This window comes from Lissotriton vulgaris, chromosome 4_1, assembly GCF_964263255.1.
Source record: "Lissotriton vulgaris chromosome 4_1, aLisVul1.2, whole genome shotgun sequence".
Lineage (NCBI taxonomy): Eukaryota > Metazoa > Chordata > Amphibia > Caudata > Salamandridae > Lissotriton > Lissotriton vulgaris.
This window is the reverse complement of record NC_141691.1, coordinates 1,769,378,877-1,769,403,787: the sequence shown is the minus strand read 5'-3', so window position 1 is coordinate 1,769,403,787 and position 24,911 is coordinate 1,769,378,877. Positions and strand designations below refer to the sequence as shown.

At 47.5% G+C, this 24,911-nt stretch overlaps 1 protein-coding gene across 2 annotated transcripts in view; it reads right to left on the bottom strand.

Annotated features, from left to right (window-relative positions):
* Positions 1-24,911, bottom strand: part of CTHRC1 (collagen triple helix repeat containing 1) — a 126,399-nt gene that overhangs the window by 20,298 nt on the left and 81,190 nt on the right. For both annotated transcript variants that reach the window (XM_086966096.1, XM_086966097.1), the window contains exon 3: positions 10,729-10,945. In XM_086966096.1, the coding sequence (XP_086822222.1) occupies positions 10,729-10,945 (217 nt within the window). The remainder of the gene's footprint in view (positions 1-10,728; positions 10,946-24,911) is intronic.

The following is a 24,911-nucleotide window of genomic DNA, read 5'->3' as shown; positions in this document are numbered from 1 at the left end:
TAACTGTTGCAGTGCTTCCACTGGAAACGATGCTCAGTGTGATATGACTGGCATGGGCCGCTGTTCAAGCCCTTAGTGACACTTGCATTTCTTAACAGTCCCTTCTCGATTTGTTTTTTCAAATATAGCATCTATCTGTGGACAGAAAGGCTTTCTCCATTGAATGGTAATGAAAGTAAATACTGTTGGATTTTGGGTGAAATCGCGTGTTGCATAGCACTAGTATTAACCTATTGTAAGGCCAGATCTATGGCTATTAAAGTGCAGCAAATGCTAACAATGGAGGATATTTTGCCCTCCAGTACAATCTACTGGGCTGGCTTGTGCTGAGGTCCTGGCAGATGCTGCAATATGCCTTCTATCTCCTTCCACTAGTACCTAGCAACAGTGAGAGAAAGTTGTGACCAGGCAGGTATAGCTGCTGACTTGATGAACCAGGTTTGAATCACGGCTTCAGCTCAACATCCTGTGATTCTGGGCAAACCACTTTATCTCCATGTGCCAAAAAGAAGAAGAATGTGTAACGTAAACCATTTCTTTCGTAAAGCGCTTCAATGCACCTGGGACAGTTATGCAGTATAAAAAATTGCTCTACAAAATTAATGCTGATTAATTCACGGACTGCGGCCAACTTGCCTGTAGCAGTGAGGAACAAGTTACTTACCTTCGGTAACGATATATCTGTAAGAAACATTAGTTAGTGTTAGATTCCTTACCTTAGAATATCCCCAGGCGTCAGTCTGGATCCGGAAACTTTTGCGTAGCAGTACCCTTGCGCGTCGGTAGGCATCGTCTGCAGGCGTCCCCTGCGGCTCCGCGTCCGTCGTCGGCGTCGTGCGCCGTGATGACGTCGCTGGAGTACATAGACGCCGCCTCCGCGCGCTGACGTCAGTTCTTTGTACACAGCTTTTCCGCGCCAGAAGACGCAGAGCCATGAGAGAACCAACACTGGTGCCAATTGAAACTAGGGCCCTGAAAGGGATGTCCTTAACCCTAGGTATCAGTTCGCAGAACGGGGAGGATGGGTGGGTTCGGTAAGGAATCTAACACTAACTAATGTTTCTTACAGATATATCGTTACCGAAGGTAAGTAACTTGTTCATCTGAAAGAAACACGTTAGTGTTAGATTCCTTACCTTAGAATAGATACCCCAGCAATACCAACCCCGGTGGTGGGTCTGCGAACCAATACAATACTACACCAGAAAGTCCTGGAGGACAGAACGGCCAAAGAAGCCATCCCTCCGGACTTGACTGTCCAGGCAGTAGTGCCTCGCAAAGGTGTGCAGTGAGGCCCACGTAGCCGCTTGGCAAATGTCCTGCAAGGGGACTCCCCGGCCCAGGGCAGTAGTAGCCGCCGTGGCCCGAGTGGAATGGGCCCTCAGCCCAACAGGAGGCTCCTTCTGAGCCAAAGAGTAGCACGCTTTGATGCAGAGAACGACCCATCGAGAGATGGTCCGTTTACAGACCGACCGTCCCTTCTTCGCACCCACGTAGCCAACAAACAGTTGGTCATCCACCCGGAACTGGCGTGTGCGATCCATGTAAAATGAAAGCGCGCGTTTTGGGTCCAGACGATGGAGCCGCTCTTCATCCTTTGAAGGATGCGGAGGCGGGAAGAAGGAAGGGAGGGTGATGGACTGCCCGATGTGGAAAGCAGAAACTACTTTGGGCAGGAAAGAAGGTCTAGTCCTCAGAACCACCTTATCAGGATGGATGGACAAGAAAGGAGGTTGGACAGAAAGAGCCTGGAGCTCACTCACTCTCCTGGCAGAGGTGATGGCAACCAGGAAGGCCGTCTTTAAAGTCAGAAGACGGAGAGGGCAAGAATGAAGGGGCTCAAAGGGAGCACACATCAAAAAGGTTAGAACCAGGTTCAAGTCCCACTGAGGCATCACAAACGGAACAGGAGGATACATGTGTGTGATGCCCTTCAAGAATCTCGTTACAATAGGGGACTTGAACAAAGAAGGCTGATCAGGAAGCCTGAGAAAGGCTGAAAGGGCCGAAAGGTAGCCCTTGATAGTGCCCAGAGCAGAGCCCTGCTGGGCAAGAGAGAGAAGAAACAGAAGAACCTCGGAAAGAGGGGCAGAGAGAGGATCCACAGCCTTTGCTGTGCACCATGCCACAAATCTGTTCCACCGGCAGGCGTATACCGACTTTGTGGAGGGACGCCTGGCTGCCAGAATTACATCACAGACTTCAGGAGGCAAGTCAAATGGCCTCAACTGCCGCCGCTCAATCTCCAAGCATGGAGGTGGAGACTGGACAGGTTCGGGTGGAGGACCGTCCCCTGCTGCTGCGACAGAAGGTCCTCCTGAAGGGGCAGGCGGATCGGGGGACTGACTGACATGCTGAGTAGCTCGGGATACCAGTACCTTCGAGCCCAGTCCGGAGCGACAAGGATAACTTGGGCCCGGTCGCGCCTGATCTTCTTCAGCACTCTGGGCAGAAGTGGTATAGGCGGAAAGGCGTATAACAGACCGCAACTCCACTCGCGCCGAAAGGCGGCGCCGTGTGAGTGCCGTCTTGGAAACTCCAACGCGCAGAACTGATGACATTGCGCGTTCTCTTCTGTGGCGAATAGATCTAACCAAGGCTCTCCCCATTTCTGAAAGAGGCCTTGCGCCACGTCCGAGTTCAGACGCCATTCGTGATCCATCGAGCACCGACGGCTGAGTTCGTCCGCCCTGGCGTTCAGAGAACCTGCCAGGTGTTGAACCGTCAGAGTCACGCCCTGACGTTCCAGCCACTGCCAGAGGCGCAGAGCCTCCTGGCAAAGGGTCCACGACCCCACCCCGCCTTGTTTGTTGCAGTACCACATGGCGGTGGTGTTGTCTGTGAACACCTGCACTACACTCCCGTTGACAAACGGGAGGAATGCCTTCAGTGCTAGACGAATCGCCCGCAGCTCCAACAGGTTGATATGGAGCCGGGACTCCGCCGGAGACCAGATGCCTCTGATCTCCGCCTCTCCCAAGTGGCCTCCCCAGCCCTGGAGGGACGCGTCCGTCACGACAACGTGCTCCGGTTGGGGAAGGGAGAGGGATCTGCCTCTGACCCAATCGCGGTCCGTAAGCCACCACTGCAGTTGTCTCGCAGTGCCCTCCGAGATCAAGACGTGGTCGGACAAGTTGCCCTGATGCTGGGCCCACTGAAACTTCAGGTCCCACTGCAGAGCCCGCATCCGCCACCGGGCGTGATGCACCAGAAGGATGCAGGAAGCCATCAGCCCCAGCAGCCGCAGCGTCAAACTGACCGAAACCCGGGATAGCGGCTGAAAGATGGGAATCAAAGCCTGAATATCCCGGACCCGCCGTTCCGGAGGATAAACCCGAAACTGCGCCGAGTCCAGAACCGCTCCGATGAAAAGGAGCTTTTGAGAGGGACACAGGTGTGATTTCGGCACATTGATGGAAAACCCCAGGCCGTGCAAGAGGTCTGCCGTCATTTGGAGGTGGTGGACGACCGTCTGGGGCGAGCCCGCCTTCAACAACCAGTCGTCTAGGTAGGGGAAGACTGAAACCCCTAACCTGCGCAGATGGGCTGCGACCACCGCCAACACCTTTGTGAACACCCGTGGGGCGCTGGTAAGGCCGAAGGGGAGCACGATAAACTGAAAGTGCTCCTGGCCTACCGTGAACCGCAGGTAACGCCGGTGGGCCGGCAGGACAGGGATGTGAAAATACGCATCCTGCAAGTCCAACGCTACCATCCAGTCTTGCGGGTCTAGAGCAGCCAAGACCTGAGCCAAAGTCAACATCTTGAACTTCTCCTTCCGGAGGAAGCCGTTGACGTTCCTGAGATCCAAGATAGGACGTAGGCCCCCTTTGTCCTTCTTGGGTACCAGAAAGTAGTGGGAATAGCAACCACGTCCTACTTCTGGCCCAGGAACGCGCTCGATGGCCCCCTTGGCCAAGAGGGCCGTAACTTCCTCCTGCAGAAGTTGCAAGTGGTCCCCCGACACACGGTGGTTCTGCGGTGGCATGGCTGGAGGAGTGGTCTCGAAGGGGAGGGAGTAGCCCCTTCGGACGATTTGCAGCACCCACCTGTCCGATGTGATCGTGCGCCAGCGGGCATGGTGATGGCGAACCCTGCCACCCACTGGCGTCACGTGGGCCTGAAAGCACGGACTAGGAGGATTTTGAGGCAGATGCTGCGGGGGGGGGTGTGGCCTGACCCCGCCGTTGACCCCGACCGCCTCCACGGCGGTTTCCACGGCCGCCACCGCGTTGAAATGATTGCTGCGGTGCGTGGCTGGCAGCACGTGTGGGGACGCCCCTTCCGTGGCCACGAAAGGAGCGAAACGAACCCGTTTGCTGGCGCTGGGTCGAGAGACCCAAGGACTTTGCTGTGACCCTGGAGTCCTTGAAGCGTTCCAGCGCGTGGTCCGCCTTGTCACCAAACAGGTGACAGCCATCGAACGGCATGTCCATCAAAGTATTCTGGACATCTGCCGAAAAGTTGGCGGATCTCAACCAGGCGTGGCGACGAATCTCCACCGTCGTGGACATCGCTCTGCCTAGCGAGTCGGTCGTATCAAGACCACATCGAATAGAATATCTAGCTGCATCTCGGCCCTCAGCTACAGCTTTGCCGAGTTTTGCCCGCACCTCCATGGGGCATTCTGGCAGCAGTTCCGCACCGTATCCCACACAGAGTGGGTGTAGCGGCCCAAGAGGCAAGCGGTGTTGCAAGACCGCAGTCCTAAACTCAGGGACGAGAAGACCTTCTTGCCATACTGGTCATACCTCTTGGATTCCCAGTCGGGCGGGGCCGACGGGAATGCGGACTGGGAGGTAGAGGCCTGGATCACCAGACTCTCAGGGGTGGGGTGGGTGGACAGGAACTTGGGGTCGTCCGGACAAAGACGGTGGCGTCTGGCCACGTTCCGATCAACAGGCGCACCTGAAGAGGGCCTGGACCACGTGCCCAACAGAACGTCTGATAAGGCTTCGTTAAACGGCAGCAGAGGCTCCTGTGGGCATGACCGCGGTTTGAAGACCTCAGTGAGGATGTTAGGCCTCACGGCCGCGACGGGGAGCTCAAGGTTTAAGGCCTTGGCAGCCCTCATCAACACCACTGAATAAGCAGCTCCCTCCTCCGATACCACGGAAGGAGGAGAGACAAAACCAGGGTTAGGAGAGTCATCCAAACCACTGGCGTCCCCCAAATCACCTGTCCAGTCCATGTCATACTGGCACTCACGTGACAGAGGGTCCTCAGACCCCTCCCAGCCCTCACCGTACTCCACATCATCACCATAGTCGGTGTCAACCATGTAGACCGGCTCCACGGGGTCGACAGGCCCCATCGGCGTCGAGCCCGGCGTCGAGCGACGCCGGTCCGACTCCGCGTCCGGATTCGGTGAGGGTATGGGGACGGCGCCGCCCGGAGCCCCCCGAAGCCGGCACAGAGGAACCGGCGTCGCGCGGGGACGGCGTCGGGGGCAACCCCGATGGAATCGGCGCCGGAGTGGTTGGACGTCCATCCGGCGTCGACCCCGAAGGCCCTAGCGGCGCCGGGATCGGCGCCGGGGCCGGAGCATCCGACGGCGTCGAGGCAGGGTCAGCTGAACCGCTAGGGCCCCCAGACGGGTTCACTGGGCCCGTAGGCGCCGTGGAACCCGCCGGAGGAGACAGGGCCCTCATGGCCATGAGGAACGCCTCTATCTCCTCAGGCGTCGCACCTTGCCCAGGGACCTGAGGGTATGGGGCAGGCCGCGCCGGCAACTCCCGCGGAGTCGTAGGGTTGGGGTCACCCGAACCCCCGGCCGCATCGCGCGAGCGTCGGGGGTACGATGACGACGCCCTGACTTCTTGTGTTTCTTACCTGACGAACTCGACGAGTGATGTCGACTTCCGGAGCGCCCGGCGCGGCTCCGCGACTGCTCCCTCGAGCGCTCCCTGGACCTCCGGCCGGACCGAGACCGTTCTCGACGTGGGGCCGACACCCGGAGCTCGAGTAGCTTGCGGGACCGCTCCCGCCTAGCTTTGTTAGTCAGAGCCCGGCAATCGACACAGGAGTCGACGTCGTGGTCGGGGCCCAGGCACCGGAGACAGTCGGTGATGGTCCGTGACCGACATCGTGCGGTCACAACCGTCACAGTTTTTGAAACCGGGCATCCTACCAGGCACAAAAGATAGATATAAGTTGTAATAAACTTGGTCAAAAGACCGGGTACCGCTCTTCAGATCTGCGTCCACTGGCGCGGAAAAAAGAAGAACTGACGTCAGCGCGCGGAGGCGGCGTCTATGTACTCCAGCGACGTCATCACGGCGCACGACGCCGACGACGGACGCGGAGCCGCAGGGGACGCCTGCAGACGACGCCTACCGACGCGCAAGGGTACTGCTACGCAAAAGTCTCCGGATCCAGACTGACGCCTGGGGATATTCTAAGGTAAGGAATCTAACACTAACGTGTTTCTTTCAGATCTTATTGCTTTCTTTAGGGTCATGTCATTCATCCCTTGAATGAAAGAACTAATGCATTTGTGTGAACCTCTAAGGATTCTGTATGGGCATGGCCCATGATGCATTGGTGGAGGATCCTTAAAATTCTCTCTATAGTTTTTCAATATAGCTTTTAGCAGTGCTAATTTTTGATTAGTCTTCTCGGTTTTGCAGTGTTTTGAAGTAGAAATCGTCCTCTTTCTCCTCAATTTGCATGTGACTGTCATGCTGTGGAGCTGCCCTAAAGAAACATAGGCTGATATGACATCAAGCAGAGGACCCTTTAGAGCAGGGGTTTCTGTGAAATGAAAATGAAATGAATTAAATGAAATTGTGTTTTGTAAAGCGCGTTACTACCTGGTGGCCTCGTAGCGCTGTGGGACGGTAGGTTTTTGGAGAATGCTGTCTGGCTTAATGGAAGAGAAGTGTTTTCAGGCTTTTCCTGAACTTTTGTAGGTCGGGTTCACTGCGCAGTGTGGGTGGCAGGGAGTTCCAGACTAAGGCTGCATTCAATGAAAAGGAGCGTCCGCCCCATCTGGCCTGTTTGATTTTCTTAGTTGTGGCCAGAAAAGCTGTGCTGGAGCGGAGTGATCTTGGAGGATAGTAGGGGGTGGCAAGGGAACAGATCACTGCAGGGGCTTTCTTCCACATGGCCTTGTGCATAATGCACATCGCCTTGAATTTTACTCTGGCTTGGATGGGCAGCCAGTGTAATTTCCTCAAGGCGGTGGCTCCTGAATGTCTTTGGGGGAGTCCAAGAAGAAGGCGGGCTGCCGCGTTCTGAGTTACTTGGAGTCTTTTTATTGTGCTGGAGGGTGCGCCCAAGTAGAGAGAATTCCCATAATCAAGACGGGACAGGATAATGGCCTGGACCATTATTCTTCGGGCTTGAAACGGGAGGAGGGGCAGGACCTTCCTTAGCATCCTCAGTAGGCCAAAGCATGTGGCAGACAGTATTGTGGCCTGTTGATTAAAGCTTAGTGTGTCGTCCAACCATACACCTAGGCTTTTAATCCGATCCTTTGGTTCTGGTGGGGTACCCATGCAGGTCGGCCAATCGATGGTAGGCCTTGGTACTGTTGTGTTCTCCGGGAACATTAACTCTGTTTTGTCCCCATTTAGCTTCAAGTGGGACAGGGCCATCCATTTTGTTATGGCTTCTAGGCAGCCACTCAGGTTGTGGGGAGTGCTGTCTGGGTGATTCAGGGACACTACTAATTGTGTGTCGTCGGCGTAGGTTATGATTTCAAACCCAAATGGGTGTACAATTCCTGCCAGGGGTTCCATGTACACATTAAATAATGTGGGACTCAGGGAGGAGCCCTGGGGCACTCCCTGATTGAGGGGCCAGATTTTAGAGTGAGTGGCCCCATCCACTACTTGAAATGTGCAGTCTTTCAGGAAGGATTTTAGCCACGTGATAGCATTTCCTGTTACTCCCAGATTTATTAAGCGGGAGAGTAGGGAAAAGCATCCTGAGCTACTATTATTGGTGTTCTACCAGTGCCTATGTCAAACACGACTACATTTTTGGCCTCCAGACACACAATTGCCAGCAGTGATCACCTCAGTGCATAAAGCTGGGTTGCTAGAAGAAATGTAAAAAGGCCTTTTCAATTTGGTATGTCCCCATGGGTAATACATGACAGCCATAGCTGAAATGACCTGGTCACCAATACCAATATTCCATGTTTTTTCTTTCTCACTCAAATATGATCTCAACTTTATTTTGGAAATCTGTTTATCTCTTATCAACTTTTTGAATTCTGAAAATGCACACCTTTTCATCTCAAATGCATGCTTTTCAGTTTTAGTATCCATACATTAACCAAACAAAAATTTCTAAGTTAGTAGTCTGGACTGCACAGAGGAGAGCTACTTCGAGGGAGCTGGAGAGCTACTAGTTGAAGTCTGCTTTAGAGGATATGGCTCCGTTGGCTTTCCATCCTGGGAGTAAAACCTATAATAATTCCAGGCATCATCCTGAAGTTCTTCACCGCCTAGATCTTGGCAGGGAGGAAACAGATAAAAAGATAAGCAATCATCTGTGGTGTGAACATGTGGTAATGGGGAAGCTGCTCATGCGACAGTAGCAGTCTTGTTATCTTTGGAGATATAGCCTTCTCAAAGGTAAGATGTTTTGTCTTTTTTTTTTTATATAATGGATAGCTGGCAAATGTGTGGAGGCTATGTCACTGTGTGTCCAGTACATCCCGCAGTGGTGGCTGGGGTGAATCCAGGTCCTGTTATTTGTACACTGGTTTTGGAGTCACAGGTTCAATAGGCATGAAGGTTTTGCTCAGCACAAAATTCTGCTTTGCCATCAAAGGCTAAGGTTTTCTCAGGATTGAGATTTTTCTTGTAGCTGAGCTTCCTCTGCCTTCAAAGAGATTTCCATTGCCTAACATTTACAATGGGCTTGATCGGCATCTACTCAGAGTGCAGATTTTGAGACTTTTTTTCATGAAGGTTCCCCAGAAAGGCATAGCTATTTCCTTGTGCAGATTTGAGACTTCTATTGCGTCAATCCCAATGTTGTGAAGCTGTATCGTGGTGTCTGGGCCACCCTGTGTTGTAATCAAAGATGTGGCCTTAGTCCACAGGGCAGGCTGCAATGCAGTCCCTGGCGAAAACAGCTCTCTAGAGTTGGAGTCACCTGAAATGCATGCACTTCCCTGATGACTCATGGTTCATTATCTTCTGACTCAAAGCCCTCATCAGCACCCTTGCTGGGGGTGGACTTTGTGCTGAATTTGGACATCATTCACCCAACTTCTCTCCCTTCGTTCTGGATGGTATTCTTGGATCAAAAGACTAATTTTTGTATTGGTCCCTCACTACTAGGAGGTTACAGACCTGGTGTTGGTTTGACCATGGAAATTTGCTGTTACAGTTCCCATAACTGCAACCCCCCACCCCCACACACAGGTTATCCTCATAAAATATAGCTGGAGGCTCTACAGCTCAATCCCATCTCATCCAGTGTTGGTCAGTGTGCTCAATGCCACTCGGAAACTCCTAGGTCTCCCCAGTCCTCCGGTGACCAGATTTTCTTCAGTGTGCCACCCTGTGCATGCAGCACTAGATAACATGTCTGAACCTATCTATCAATCTATGAAGCACTTATAGAGTGCATAGCTGCTCACAGGCATCCCAGCGCTGACAGTGCAGCCCAGAAGCACCAAGGGGCATATCAGCAACAGCCAGCGATAATTATCGTTAAGCGCTCTTAGCACGAGGATAATTATCGGCGGCTATCGCTGGATTTTATCGCAGAGATAGCGCGTTATCATCAACACTTATCTCCAATTGCGATATAAAATTCAGCGATAGCGGCTAAATGTGGAATTATCACTGGAAATCCAGTGATAATCGCACAGCGATTGGCGAATCCATGATGATAGGGAATGGTGGACTTTGCCATACAATCCACCTCCCATAGGATATAATGGCTAAGTTAGTTTCAAAGCAGGCATAAAGAAACCTGCGATAAGCGTGGTTAGCGCTACTTTTATTATCGCTATGCGGGTTAGCGGCTACATTGATGATAGGAGAAAGTCGTATTAGCGACATTTCTCACGTAATTTTAGTAGGGAACGCCTACTATGCATCTCATTAGTGTTGAGATGCTGGGCTTTAAGGGAACAGGCGCTGAGGCATGGATTCACGCGATAGCGTGATCTTGCTGATCACGCGATAAAATTATTGCCGCTTTTTGCCCGAAAACGGACGCTAAAGCGGCGATAATTTTATTGCGGCGCCTTGATGATATGCCCCCAAGAGATTTGAATTGTACCACTATTAAAGGGGAAAGTTCAGGAATAGCCATGCTTTAAGCATTTTCCGGGAAAGGGAGTAGCTGATTTACAGAAGGGATGGAGAGAGAGAGAGGGTGTCTCACAGCCTGGCTGCGTTGTATGAAAAGGAGTGCCCTCCGAATCTTTCCCGTCTAACCTGATGGCAGAAAAAAACAATCCATGGTGGAGTCAGTGTCGTGGTGCACTGTGGGTTTCCAGGGACGTACCATAAGTCACCTCTGAACCAAAAGGAAAAAAAGGAAAAAAGGTATAGTGCATAAGTCGAGTAATATTCTGAACTGAACACAAGATTTAAGGAGTGTAGACAGCATGTGATTTACAGCAACACATGTAAACATGTCTGTGAAAGTGTAATGAAAGTGGTACGCACATTTATCTTAATTTTTTGCATGTGACTTAATCGTGTTTGTCAGTACATACATTACTATGGTGTTGTACATCCATGTGAACTGTACCTGAAGACGTGCGATGAATATTAATAGTGGAATTGAACTCAAGACTGCCTTGGTCTAAGTAGATAATGGCTTCTATTGGAAGTGGTCCACTGCATTCTGCACCATTGAAGGTGAAATACCAACGCTGGCAGCATGCCGTTTTGCATTTCAGTCGGAGGGATCCACTGAAGACCACTCGTAAAGCACTGTGTGAGCGCATCTTCGTGAACGTACACTCCTAGGAAAGTATAAAACAATCATTAAAATCAATGGCTATATCCTATTGCAGTTTTGACATTCATATTCAGAAAGCCAACCGACAAGCTATTCGTTCTTGCTAAAAAAAATGTGTTGTTCGAAAATAGGAATCCCTCATAGGTTATGTATATTTGCAACCTTAAGGAACCTTAGCATGCATTCTTTTATACAACCCAGAGTGGTCGTTTACAAGTTATATTTGAAATTCTCACAAACACTAGGTGATTGCTTTGTTAATGTACATACCATACCTACAATGTCACGAGACACTTAAAATACATCATGCACGCTTCTTGATTAGTACAGCCGATGCTACGTATATGTTTACCTCAATTGCTGGCTTACCCACACCAACAGTGTTTCCAGTGAGTAAAGTATTTTCACGTAATTATATTTACCAAACCTGTTTGTGATATATGCTCTACCATAAATTCTTTTATACCCCAGATATTCTCTGCTATAAATCCTTTTCTACCAATGGGTTACAAAATAACTGTTCAGCAAATTGTGATTTCATATCCCAATGATACTACCATGTGGTTTCTTATTTAAAAGGCCATGCAAGACCCTTCCAAGATGTTCCTCTTCTACTTGTATTGCGGTCTCTAGAGGTTCAGAAAAAAATGGACCTTCTTGGATTATGCATATAAGGCATTGGTTCCTGATAATTAATAACTGTATACTATGTATAAGGCATTGCGGTCGGTGTGACACATTTTCAAATCACAGGGGAAGAAAAAGGGAAAGCTATGAGCAATCATAAGAGCAAGAGCGAAGCCCCCTTTACCAAGGGGTGTTCTCAATTCAAGCTCAAAGTCAAGGAGGGTCCTTTGCCTCCTGCTGCTAGTCTTGTAGCTGGTCTATTGTTCCAGCCCACAACTTCCTTCCTAATGCTCAATTTGGTTTTCACCATTGCCATGAAACAAAGTGTTCTTTAACATGTTACATGATCTCAATATCCGGTTTTCCTCATCTTACTCAACTTGTTAACAGCATTTGGCAGGGTTCATCAAACCCACCATTCCCCTACTGCCTTTGTGACATTGTATCACAAAGTATATATCTCCATAGGGGAATCATTCAGCATCAATTATAAATCCAGATATTGTCACAATCGTGATCATTAATATATTTATACAGGGAAACATAACGTTTGTAACTATGGTTATTTAATTCCAATAGTTCTTCTCAAATGTGAATTACGAAAGGCAACATACATACTACTGGTATTTTACATTCATTTCATTGTAGTATCTTGAACACCTCTTACTTGTAAATCATATGGAAAACAAAACACCATATAACATGAAATCAAACAAAACATTGCATATAGTTCATGTTCTGTGTAATCAATATATCTATATAAACAAAACGGTGTTCTTTCGGTGACGTTTCAGTACCACGTCGGTCTACAAGATCCACGAGACCATCATCAGGACGGTATCAGTTGCACATCCATATCTAATATAATACAAAATATATACATACTCCAAAAAAAACGTATATACAGAAAGGTATCGGCTGCTCCACACTCAAGACAACAATAGTGGTCCATAAAACTGGTATTCCAAGTGAAAAAACCTTAAACATGCCACCTCTCATAAGTGTACCAAAAAACCCACCCATAAAAGCACCAATGTCACCTATTAGTCTAAAAACTAACTTTCAAAACTACTCACTTTGTCACCATATTTCACATGAATATCATGGGAGTAACTAATCTTCAAGACTCTCCAATGCTGTCTAACGACACATGAAAGGATCCATGCATTAGTATTAATTTAGCAAAAGCCAGCACAAATCCAATTCGTAAGTATATAATCAATACTTACATGTCTTCAACTCAATGAGACATATATTAATCTAGAAAACATCAAGCAAAGAAAAATGTCTCAATTAGACCACTGTCCATATGAAACCACTTGCAACATCATTTAAATCACCACAAAGTGCCACTTTAAGGTTTATACTCACAAGTCTTTAGTTATTTACGTACAGCGTATATTTCACTTGCAAGTAACACATGAGGCTGAACATTAGAGAAGCCTATCTCAAAACAAGGTAACCGCAAACCATACTCAGAATAAGCGTTGAAAGCCTTAAAAACAAACTTACTTTACACACGTAACCAGCACCAACTTGGTCCAACCACGCCCGACTCAATCGACCGAGTGTAGGGCGCGGCGAGCGGTCCATAGAAGAAGGGGCTTTTCAATGACTTCATACGCTTCCCACTGCGGCGGCCATCTTACAATGTCTACAAATCCTTATGGGCCATACCGTTATAATATGATACTTTGCTGATTATTATCAACAACCAAAATAGAACAAATGTACGGCAAATAACATAATAGCTAAGTGCCTGAAATTAACCACAAATATTTTTAAAAAAAGAAACTTTTTACCTTTAAAAAATTGAGATGTCGCCATACATTATTATCCTAAACTTTATTTTTCAACACAGCATGCACAATATCAATTCGCCCGTGTAAAAAACAAAGGAAGCTTATGCTTGCCAGATTGTTTTAACTAACCAAATGTCATTGTAGTTAAGCGCCTTAAAATTCAATCACTGCAAACTTTACAATTAAGATTAACAATTAAGATGTCGCCATGCTTTATTATCCTACACTTTATTGCGCAACCCAACATGCACAATATCAATTCGCCCGTACAAAAAACAGAAAAAGCTTTTTCTTGCCACCCGTAACTGGCAGCACATGCCCATCACGTGCGTGTATCGGGCGATCACATGGGGCTACAAAACTTCCAGGATTGGACAAGATACATAACCTGAATCACAGTCTATGTAGAACTGAAACCAACAATTGTCACACTTGGCAACACCTCTCGTATTAATGTTCAGAACATTCCACTCAGTATATGTCAAATGTCCCTCCCAGAAGCCTCTTGAGGGTCGCTAGACTATGCCACTCAATAAAGGAATTTAAACCCTTTTCAAAAGTATTACAGGACCAAATCCGCTTGTTCTCTTTCAGTGTGAGCAGTCGATCGACATTCTGTCGCGTCTTTGAGTTCTTTACAACCTCCAGTGCAAACCAATTCATGTCAGATGTATTATGTGACTTCTTCTGATAAAGTTCCACTAATGGGACTGTGATGACACTGCAGCGTATGCAAGACTGGTGTTGCATAATGCGCTTCTTAACTTCTTGAGTAGTCTTACCAATATATGTTAAGCGACACGGGCATTGTATACAGTATATCACATTCTTAGGGAGAAAGTTTGAATGTTGTCGCAGTTTCCAATCTCTACCATTCAGATTACAACTCTTCACTACACTTGTGGTTGCACATGTTCCGCAAGGGTAATGCCCTATCACTGGCATTAGACCCCACATGTTTTGTATTGTTGATGGCATTTGTTCACTGTAAGCTTGGGCCAAATGATCACGTAGATTTCTAGCTCTTTTAAAAGCGAACCGCATCGGTCTTAGTTGGGTCTCTACCTTTCTAACAAGGTGCCAGTTTTTTCTGATTATTTTGTTTTCATTTGAGAGTTGTTGTTCATCTTTATGAAGCAGTGCCTGACGATCATAATACCACGCCTGCTTCATTGCATGTTTAACAAGTCTGTACAGGTAATTTCTCATAATCAGTTTACATTGCAGAATCTTTGCTTCTTTGAAATTATCTTCTCTTTTGGTACAGTTCCGTTTTATCTGTAAAAACTGCCCAAAAGGGAGATTATCCCTCAGATTACGGGAATGATGGCTATTGTATTTTAATAGCGTATTCCTAGAGGTAGGCTTAGTATACAAACTCATAGACAACAAACCCTCATCATGTTTGATAGTGATTCCTGAGAATGTGGAACAGGACAACATGGTGAACTTTCTCAGCACCCTGATTAACACCCTCCTGAATGACCACATCTCTGAGTAGGGTTACTACCCTCTGGCACATCCTTTCTGTCCTAGTTTCTTCTTTGGGTAGAGTCTAGTATTGAACTATCTCCTGTCCTTTCTGTTGTGACTAAGCACTTGTGTGATGGTGTGATCCAGAGGACTGCTGAACTTTTTGTTGGGGTGTCTGCTTGTTCCCTTTTGAACATAGGATTTGTGAGTTGCTTCCCTAGTTTTCCCTGTGTGGTTTCTGCAAGGAGGTGCCCCACCTCACCTTACCTCAACACTGGTAAAAGGGGAGCTCTGTGGTTTTTACTTCAGGCACTGCCCTACTCCCATTTATATTTTGTCATTTTGCTTTGAAAGCAGTCTCCCCAGGTTCCTCACTTTTCTAATTTTGTTGCTTCTGGGACGGGGGTTTGAGGTTTGGTCCAGCCTTGCACTTTTTCTCTTTTGGTTGGGATTCTGTTTGCTTCTGGTTCTCCAGTTTATGTGCTCTACATGCTCTGCGCTGGTCTCGGGGGGGGGGGCAGTTTCCTGGGTGCTCTTGTAGGGCATGAGATCTTGCCGATCAGTCATTTGACTCCTCATGTGGGGCTGCATCTTTTAGTCAGTCTAGCCCTTCTCCCATTCATGTTGGTGTATGAGCCGGTGATAGGGTGTATCACGTGCCACAGGACTGACCCTTCTCTCAGAGTGGGACACTTTGGTCCTACTGGGGTGTTCCCTGCAGCCCCCAACTGGCTATTCCCAAGTTCCTCCTATCATATTGCTTCTCTGAGATTCATCCCGCGACCCCCGAACCCACTCAAGGTGTTGATGGATCACACTCTTTTCATTTCATGCCCTTTTTCCTCCCATAGAAACTGGGAGGTGGAACTGCTTGAGCTCCACTGTTTTTGTGCTTCCTACCGCATCAGGCTACCTAGGTCCTTTGGTTGCCCGACCTGCTGTTTCTTATTTGCCCCCCTCTTGTTGTTGCACTTCTCTTCCGTGCCTTGTGTTGCTTGGCAAGTGCCCCATAGAGGTTGTTGCAGCAGACTGAAGCTGTGGTTAATGCTGCGTCTTATTCCTTGATCTTAGAAGGTCTGAAGCTGGCTGGCCATACTCATACGTTTGGGTGTTTGATTTCACAATGTGCTGGATCCATTGGATTCCATTTTCCTTGTACCCTTGCTCTAAGCTGGGATTGAGATTGTGGGCAGTCTTGTCTATGGTGGCTATGGCTTGTTATTGCTTCTTCCTAGTCCAAATGTTATTTTCATAGGTGAGGTTGCTGCTACTGTGGTCTGACTTGTAATCACTTTTTTGCCGAAATCTTGTTGCCCCTCTGGCATAGTTTGTGCTCTACCCCTTTTTGAGGGCGGGGACGTTCGGCGGGCCTGACTGTGGGATGCCCCCATGGATTCTGAGGCTGTATATTACTACCCCTCCCCCCACTCAGGCACACTATTTCTGTGGTATGCTGGGGCTAGGATGTTGGGGATCGTGATATTTCATGGCTAGTATGTTGTGCATACTTGTTTCGGCTGCAAGAAGTACCTTTCCTTGCTGGTCAGGTTTACTAATTCTTAACTGGGTTCACCACTTGGGGGGACCCGAGGTAGTTCCTCTAAGGTTCTGTTGTCGTGTGTTCCTATTGGGCCTTTCGGTATGCCCACTTGATGTATTTCTCTACTTAGTGCACCATTTCCTGTTGGGCCTGTTTATCCCACCCAGTTTGGAATGTGTCTGGGTTTAGATTCACCCATGCTCTTTGGTGGGCTTGTGTCTTTATCTGCCATTGTATGCTCTGCTGTTGCATGACTTCTTGTTGAGGGCTGTGTGTTCTATTTCTCCTGCCTCTCTTGGGTCTGAGCCTGGCTAATTGTTCCTCCCATGCTCCCAATTGGCTGTGGGGCCGCACTGCACCTGCTCTAGGTAGTGGTTATTTGGTTCTGTTTGTGATCTCTGGTGTTTCCTGGTCACACTGGGCAGGTTTTCTTTGAACCTACACTTGACTGTTTTTGCCAAAGCTCTTTGTAGATAGATTTGCTAGTGTGGGTGCCATAGGTGCCTGTTACTATCAGGGTTTGTTTCCTTACGCAACTTGCGTGGTCCTTGCCTTTGTGTGAAGGTGTCCTTCTTCCCTTTTGTGGATTTTGCTTTGTTTCGTTGCTTTGTGACTGATGTTGTCTTTGCTTCTGATTTTCCCCATTGGTACCTAGCTCGGGAAGGTATGCTCTTCTGCCAAACATCTTTTCCCCTTTTTAGATATGGCATGGTGCATGTTTCTTGCCCTCCCCCTATGCGCCACAGGATGCTCGGGTTTGTTTGTGTTTTTGGAGACTTGTATCGTGCTCCCTCCTGGATTTCTGATTTCCATTTGATAGTTCTGTCTTTCACCTCCTTCTACCAAACTGTTTTGCTCTCATTTTTGTTTGGACTGTGGTGTGTTTGCTCTGCAGAGGGGCACTGGGGGCCTCCGTCCTTGGTCTTAGTGCTGTATCCTTGTGGTCCCTTCTAGTTTTCTCTCCTTCACGTTCCTGGGTGTGCATAATGGGTTGCTTGACCCATTAATCTCCAGCGGACTTCGCTTCCTTGCTTATCATGGAGGTCAACTCCTATCAGCGTCCGCTGGCACACTCTGGAATGACTTCTGCTTTCTGGGCTTCATGTGCTTGCTAACTTGCTTTTATTCAGGTGCTTGAGGCTATTTTGGTCTTTTGAGTTCCGTACTTCGACCATAGCCTTTTCTGGTTGAAAGTCATGGTGGTCATTTGATGCTGGCAGCTCCTGCCTTTGCACATTTTCATGATATAAAGACCAGTATGAAGAAGTGATGAGAAGGTAATGCTTCAATTACTTACCACTAATCGTATTACTGCGATTCTCCTTCTTGTTCCCAAGCATTACAAACCTCCTTTCTCTGTGCCCGATTTTTAAATCTTGGTCTGCTGATACTAGGGAGAAGTGGTCCTTCACAGCACACGTGGGGTGGGGTGCGGGTTTAACTGTTTTAGGTAGGCAGTGAGGTGCATCTCTACAGGGTGTGGCATACTTCATGAAGTAAGGACTGACGAAAAAGAGTTTACGGGTAAGCAATTGAAACATGACCATGTTTTAAATGGGCTTGCAGGAAGCCACCTGATTGTTCTGCGTCCTCGGCTTGGTTGGATTCCTTCTGATGACAATGTATTTCATGCCTCTGGAATCTGGACGTTTATATGTGGCAGTCCTGTTTTGTGGAAGAGCTTGTGATTGCGAAGTGGACGTCCATTTGATATGATAAATATATGACAAGATTACTTTTAAGTGATGAGTTGCCTTGCACCTGTGGCAGCCTTCTTCCTAAGTCTTTGGTGTCATCTATGTCATTGGGACACAATAGGGTAATAAATAGGAGGGTCACCAAATAAACATCTGGCACAAACTTCAGAGCTCTTCATAACATAGATGCTGTCATATACCTTTCCCTACACAGGGTCTTGTTAACTCTAGTTCAGTGAGATTCTACCATGCTTCTCTCTTGGATGCTAGGATGGACCCGCCTGAATGCCACATAATTTGTTATTATGACATATTTGCTTTCCCGCTCTATTGTTTCTCTCCTGCTAAGTCCTGCACAGTGGATGTACTTAATAAGCAGCCTTCCAATGAGAGACGTACAAACTAACCAAATAAAAGCTTTGTAGACTGGGATCGGAGGCAAATTCTGTGGTCTTGAGTGTGGGCCCATATGAGCTTAGGGGTCGTTGACAGACCCTCTACATTGTTTGCCCCTCTGCTCATGAAAAATATGGTATTACTTAAAAGTCACCAGAAAAGCTTTGTTAAAGTTTTTTTAATCCCAACACGCACAAAACTGTGCTCATTCAGGATTGAACCACCTTGCTTACTGAGAACTGTACCTTTTCATATCTGAACCCCGAAAACAAATTACCAAGATGAAATAATCCCTTTTTAGGTCTCGCTAAGGCAGCGTTTGCGCTGTCTCTTCAAGACATGCTGTATTCAGGTATGGACTTGAAGCTTTGCCCATTTTCCCGCCCATCTTTTTAATTGGCTCCTGTTTGTTCTTTCTAAAGAGTTGCTTTTGATTCGTGAATAGGCTTAGTAGTACCTCCTTATTACTACCTTTTCTCCTTCTGTAACCTTCTATGAGGACTGGCCCTCTTATATATGTTGTTACTCAGTATGTTTTAGTTAGAGTCTGTGAGCACTATTTTCTTAAATGGCTTTCTCCTATTGCACGCACAACATGCTTTCCTGGAACCGCTTGTGTTTTGCTTCAAGGATGGCGGCTGCACCATGAATGTTGTTTATAAAATAATATATATATTTCTTTTTAAAACACTGTGGTTTTAAGACGTGCTTTATGTTGTTTTTTAAAACCTGAGGCACGCTTAAGGTTCGAGAATTATGCTCGGGCATTTCTTTTGTTATGCGCTGCTCGCCGAAATCAATCAACACATGTGAACAATGGCACCCGTTGCTTGCTGCTCCTCATCCTCGTCCCACCCCTGAGCATCGCAATTTACATTTGAGCACAACGCCCGCTTTCAGATTTACAACACGGTTGCTTGCTTTCAGATTAACAACACAGTTGCTTGCTTTCAGATTAACAACACGGGTGCCCACTTTCGAATTAACAAAACGGGTGCCTGCTTTCAGATTAACAACACAGGCGCCCGATTTCAGATTAACAACACGGGTGCCCACTTTATATTGCAGCACGGCGCCCATTTTTATTATTGGGCAGCATACTGAAGCAATCGGCCACCACAAGGGTAGCGAACCAACCAGCCCTGCAAGCCAGGTACTGCCCCCACCAGTACTCCTCGCCACACATGCCCAGTGCCTTCTCTCCTGGCCAGAACTGCGCTCACACCCCTCCTATTTGGCAAGACTTGTCCTTCCTTACATACTACTAAAGCCACAACCAAGCTTATTGTAGCTGTCTTCACTGTTCCCCGTGCCCGCTGCCCCACCCCACCAACTCGTTATATTTCCAGTTTAATTGTTGCTTGTTTACCTAATCATGTTGAAGTACCATATGTGGCCAAAAGAATTCCCATGGGACTTCTTTTGGCCACATATGGTACTTCACCCTGCAACATGGCTAGGTGAAAAACATTGGCATTTATAATGCCAATAACTCCAACTCCAACAAATGTGGGACCTGTTGCATTTGTAATGCAATACCTGGCCACTAACTTTACTTGTCTAAAAACGGCATGTGATCAATTTTTCACAAAAAAACAGAATTGCAGAGAGAGGGTGGGCTTTAGAGCAGCCTCCTTCTACCACTGGACTTGGTGTATTCCCAGTGACTTGTCTCTGCTGGCATGGACTGGCCAGCATGGGTGTGCTATTTTCCAGGTCGTCTTCACTGAAAAAATAGGTAAACCCCAGTGCCTACATAAATGAACCCTGCAAGAAGAAATATGATGGAAGCAAGAGCAGAGAAAGAAGTACCACAGACATGACACAACATACTTCTCTTTTACCTATATGTCTGGAAGGGAACTTTTTACAGCTCATTCACCAAAGACATCAAACATAGCAAATTCACTTTCCAAATTTGCCTGAAACCATCCTTCTGGCTTTTACATTAAGCTCCAACTATAAAGTCATCACGAACCCTCTATGCTGAAATCAATCAGCACCTGAGCAACCAAAGAAATATATATCCAGCCTAGTCAAGTAAAAATAATGTCAAACTTTAAATACATGTTTTCATGGTCACAAGTCTTGTGAGGAATCTAGCTCTGCCTCCCAGGACTTGGTAGGAGAGCTGGACAATGTTTTCGATGGAAAAATTACCAAAATCTAGAACACCTTTGCAAAGGAGAATAGACATGAAGCGAAAATGTGGCATAGTATGGAGGGAAGTATCTTCCCAGTAATACTGTAGGAGTTTCCTATGGTAACGCAAGTTGAAGTCAGCGCCCTGATAAACAGAGTTAAGTCAGGATCTCCAGAAGACTTTGCACCTCCCTATATTATGTCCACTCTGGCCTCTGCCCTCCTTCATGGACTTATTTAATCTTTCACTGAACCTGGAATTAGTTCCAGCAAAATGGAAATCAGCAAGGGTTAACCCCATTCTTAAAAAGCCCATAGCAGATCCTAAGGAACTAGGACATTTTAGACCTATTTTCCTACTTCCGTTTCAGGGAAAAGTTATGGAAACATTGGTAAATACACAATTGATGGCATTCTTACCATTGTGTATTCTTAGAAAGCCGCCATCTGCTCAATCCATCACAGTCAGGTTTCCGTGCATTGCATAGCACAGAGACAACAGTGGTAGAGGTCTTAGACAATATAAGACTTTTCCTGGACAATGGACATGCATCAATGCTGGTTTTATTAGATCTCTCAGCAGCTTTTGACAGCATCTCCCACACAGTCTTTTTTTTAAATTAAATTCGTACTTTATTGCACATTCGATGTAAGCACACAGCACTCATCGCCCACAACCCGGAGGCCGGCAGCAACAGTAAATAGCGTCCAGCACAGTGTTCAGTAGCATCATACACAGCCTTAGTGCCAGCATCCCGGAGGCATGGCGGCGCAGACAGAAAAAGCGTCCTACATGAATAGCACTGCCGTGTGGTAAGAATGGAGTGGATAATCCGTGCATCGACGCCCAGGACCACAGAGTAATGTGCAAATACAATGCAGTTAGTGTGACTGTGCAGAAGAAGTTCCGAAACCATTTAAACAAGTTTCCTAAAGAAAAGTACAATAAACCCACATCCTGACAAACCCCCTACCCCCAAACAACCAGCCTACCCGTACCTGTGTCCACCCACCCACCTGCTATATCTGCTGAGTCTGAACGTTAACAGTGCACCTACAGCCAAAGACCTTATTGGCCCAAGGGTGCAAGGGACCCCACTAAGGCAGCCACCGAGTACCACCCTCCCTGAGTAACCTCCCCGGGGACACTCACCCCCCACATCACAGCTAACAGCAACAAGGAACCAGGCGACCACCTCACAAAATAGAACAGTCAAACGTGTAGAATGTCAATCTCTGACGCCTCCACCCCTCCCTCCTGTATCTCATCCAGCTCCTCCCCCTCAGGCTCTGACTCACCACCTCCCTTGGCACACAAATATTCCCTATATAGCCCCCAGAAATTCTTAGGGCGACTCTTCGGGGGGAGCAGTTCATTATACACCTCCGACTGTGTGCAGCAGTACAGTAAATCCGTCTCCCAGCGCTTCTTAGTAGGTATTGGCCCCCTCATCCAGCACAGCGCAACCAGGTGCTTGGCAGTCAGCAGCGCAATATCCGCCAAGCGCCGCACTGCCACCGGCAGTGGTTTGGAAAAACCCAGCAGCGCCAGTGCCGGGCACGGCAGGACCTCCGTTCCCAACATCACACTAAGTTCCGAGAATACCCCCTGCCAAAATGTATGAATACTAGGGCAAGTCCAGGACATGTGTAAGAAATCAGCAGAGGGAAAGTAGCACCGCTCGCACTCCGCAGATTCCCTCAGTCCGTACCTGTGCAATCTTTCCGGTGTGTAATAGACCCGCAGCAGATACTTAAAATGTATCAAACGATGTCTGCTATTAAGTGAAATCTTTCTAGTGTTCGTGCAACAGTAGTGCCACATCTCATCCGAGATCGTCAACTGGAGATCACACTGCCAAGCCAATCTGGCCTTGGAGAGCGGGTACTGTTTGTGCCGGTCCCCCAATTTCTTAAGATTCGCAACCAGCTTACTGGACGATGGGTTCCTAATAACGTATGTAAGCTCCGGCACCTCCTGCGGCTCCGACAATTCCGGGCCCAGCAACACCTGTAGCGCCCTACGGACCCTATGATATTGGAAACTGTGCAACAGCGTCTTCCCAGGATGGGATTGCAGGACCTGATGCAGCGTCTTCACCGTGACGTTCAAGAAGAGATCCCCCATCTTTTCTATGCCCATCTCCCACACAGTCTTTATTAAAAGACTGAAAGAGATTGGTGTCGGTAGGAAAGCCTTTGGCTGGCTGAAGAACTTTTTGAGTAGGTGTACTCATACAGTGCTGTTATAGTCCTTTGTCTCCCGTACCATATCCTTGGACAGGGGAGTGCCACAGGGATCTGCACTAAGTCCTACTTTTTTTAACATCTATGTGGCACCACTCGCACAAGTGATAAAATCATATGGGTTTGAGGTAATCGCTTACACAGATCACACTCAGCAGGATGTGGCCTAACGGCTAGGGCGGTCAGCCTCAAAGCTGGGGAACCGAGTTGAAGTCTCGGCAGAGGCGCTCAACATCCTGTGATTCTGGGCAAATCACTTAATCTCCCCATGCCTAACAAAAATGAACGTGTCCATCTGTAACAATACTGGTGCTCATGTAAAGCTCTCTGATACCTTTGGGTCTAGTTTGCGCTATATAAAACTCCCCCCACCCAAAAATCACAATGGGACCAAATCCAGAAGATACCAAAGTAAGATTCCAAGACTGCATGGACCATATTGGCACATGGATGCAGCAGAATTGTTAGCAACTTAATGCAACCAAAACAGAGGTTGTACTGTTTTAGAAAGCCCACTTGATTTGGTCAGATGACTGGTGGCCTACTAGGTTGGGCATCGCTCCAACTCCAAAGACAGTGGTGAGAAACCCAGAAATCATGGTGGATGAGAAACTCTCCATGAAGGAACATGTAAACTACATCACGGACACATGTTTTGGTATTATGTGCCTTTTAGGAAAAGTTTTTAAGTTGATACCACTTCAATCAAGAAAATCCCTAGTCCAGGCCCTTATAATTAGCTGCTTGACTATGGGAATGTGTTAATGGCTTCTATGAACGAACATCTGTTCTCAAAACTTCAGGTGCTTCAAAATTCAGCAGCATATTTAGTTTGCCATCGTCCACCCCTATCACCTTCAATGCCCATTCTATGAAGCCTTCACTGATGGCCTATAAAAAAGTGTTCAATGTTTAAACTTCTTTGTTTGGTCCACAAAACCCTGTATGGGAATGGATCTCAGTATTTATAGAAAAAAAACTCAATTGGTACAGCCATACAAGGAGACTCAGGGGCATATTATGAACAACTAGAGATATTTATCGCTAAAGAAGCTTAGTAAAAAAAAATGTTATCGCCGCACATCACCGGATTTTAATCGCAGAGATAACGTGCTATTAGCAACGTTTATCTCCAAAGCGATAAAATATCCGGCGATAGCGTCGAAATGCGTGAATATCGCTGGAAATCCAGCGATATTCAGGCATTATAGCTAACAGGGTCTTAGCCTGAATATCCACCTCCCATTGGATATCCAGGCTAAGAACTGGCCTGAGCAGGCGTTCATTTTCAGCGATATTCGCGCTTAGCGTGAATTTTCTTGTCGCTATGCCTGCGTTGATAATAGGCGATAGCGATGTTAGCGACTGCTTTCAGTCGCTAACAGGTTGGGTACGCCCACTTTGCATGTCATTAGCGATAAATATCGCTGACATGCAAAGCGGGCCCCAAACCGCTCACTATCGCCTACAAGCTGTGGCTAACTGCTGTTAGCGACAAGCTTGCTAATAGGGCGATAAAAGTATCGCCGCTTTGCGCCCGGAAAACGGCCGCAAAAGCAGGGAAGATCTCATATCGCCCGCCTTGCTAATATGCCCCTTAGTTCCTGCGGGAAATGTCTGTTACACCCTTGCCCCCTTCGTACCACCAGAAATGGGGGCAGATCATTTTCGGACCGGGTTCCACAATACTGGAACTATCTCCCAGTACATCTCCTTGTTAATACCGACCACAGACAATACAAACAAAAACTCTTAAAACGTGGATGTTTTAGTCATGCTTATAGTCCCATGTTCAAATATCTTAATCTGTAGCCCATGTCTGAAGATATGCAGCAGCGACTGGAGACCCTTACAGGGTGATTTGTCGCGGTTAGCATGTAACATTAATAATAGAGGAGGTCAAGTCAACAAACTTATAAGCTAAGGGCCTGTCTCAGTTGCAGGAGCCAAGAACTAAAGCAGGAGTGAAGGCATTGCTTGATTTGGCAAGCAACTCACAAAAAACGTTATATAAAATTACAATTAAACAATCCTTCGAGGAGGTGA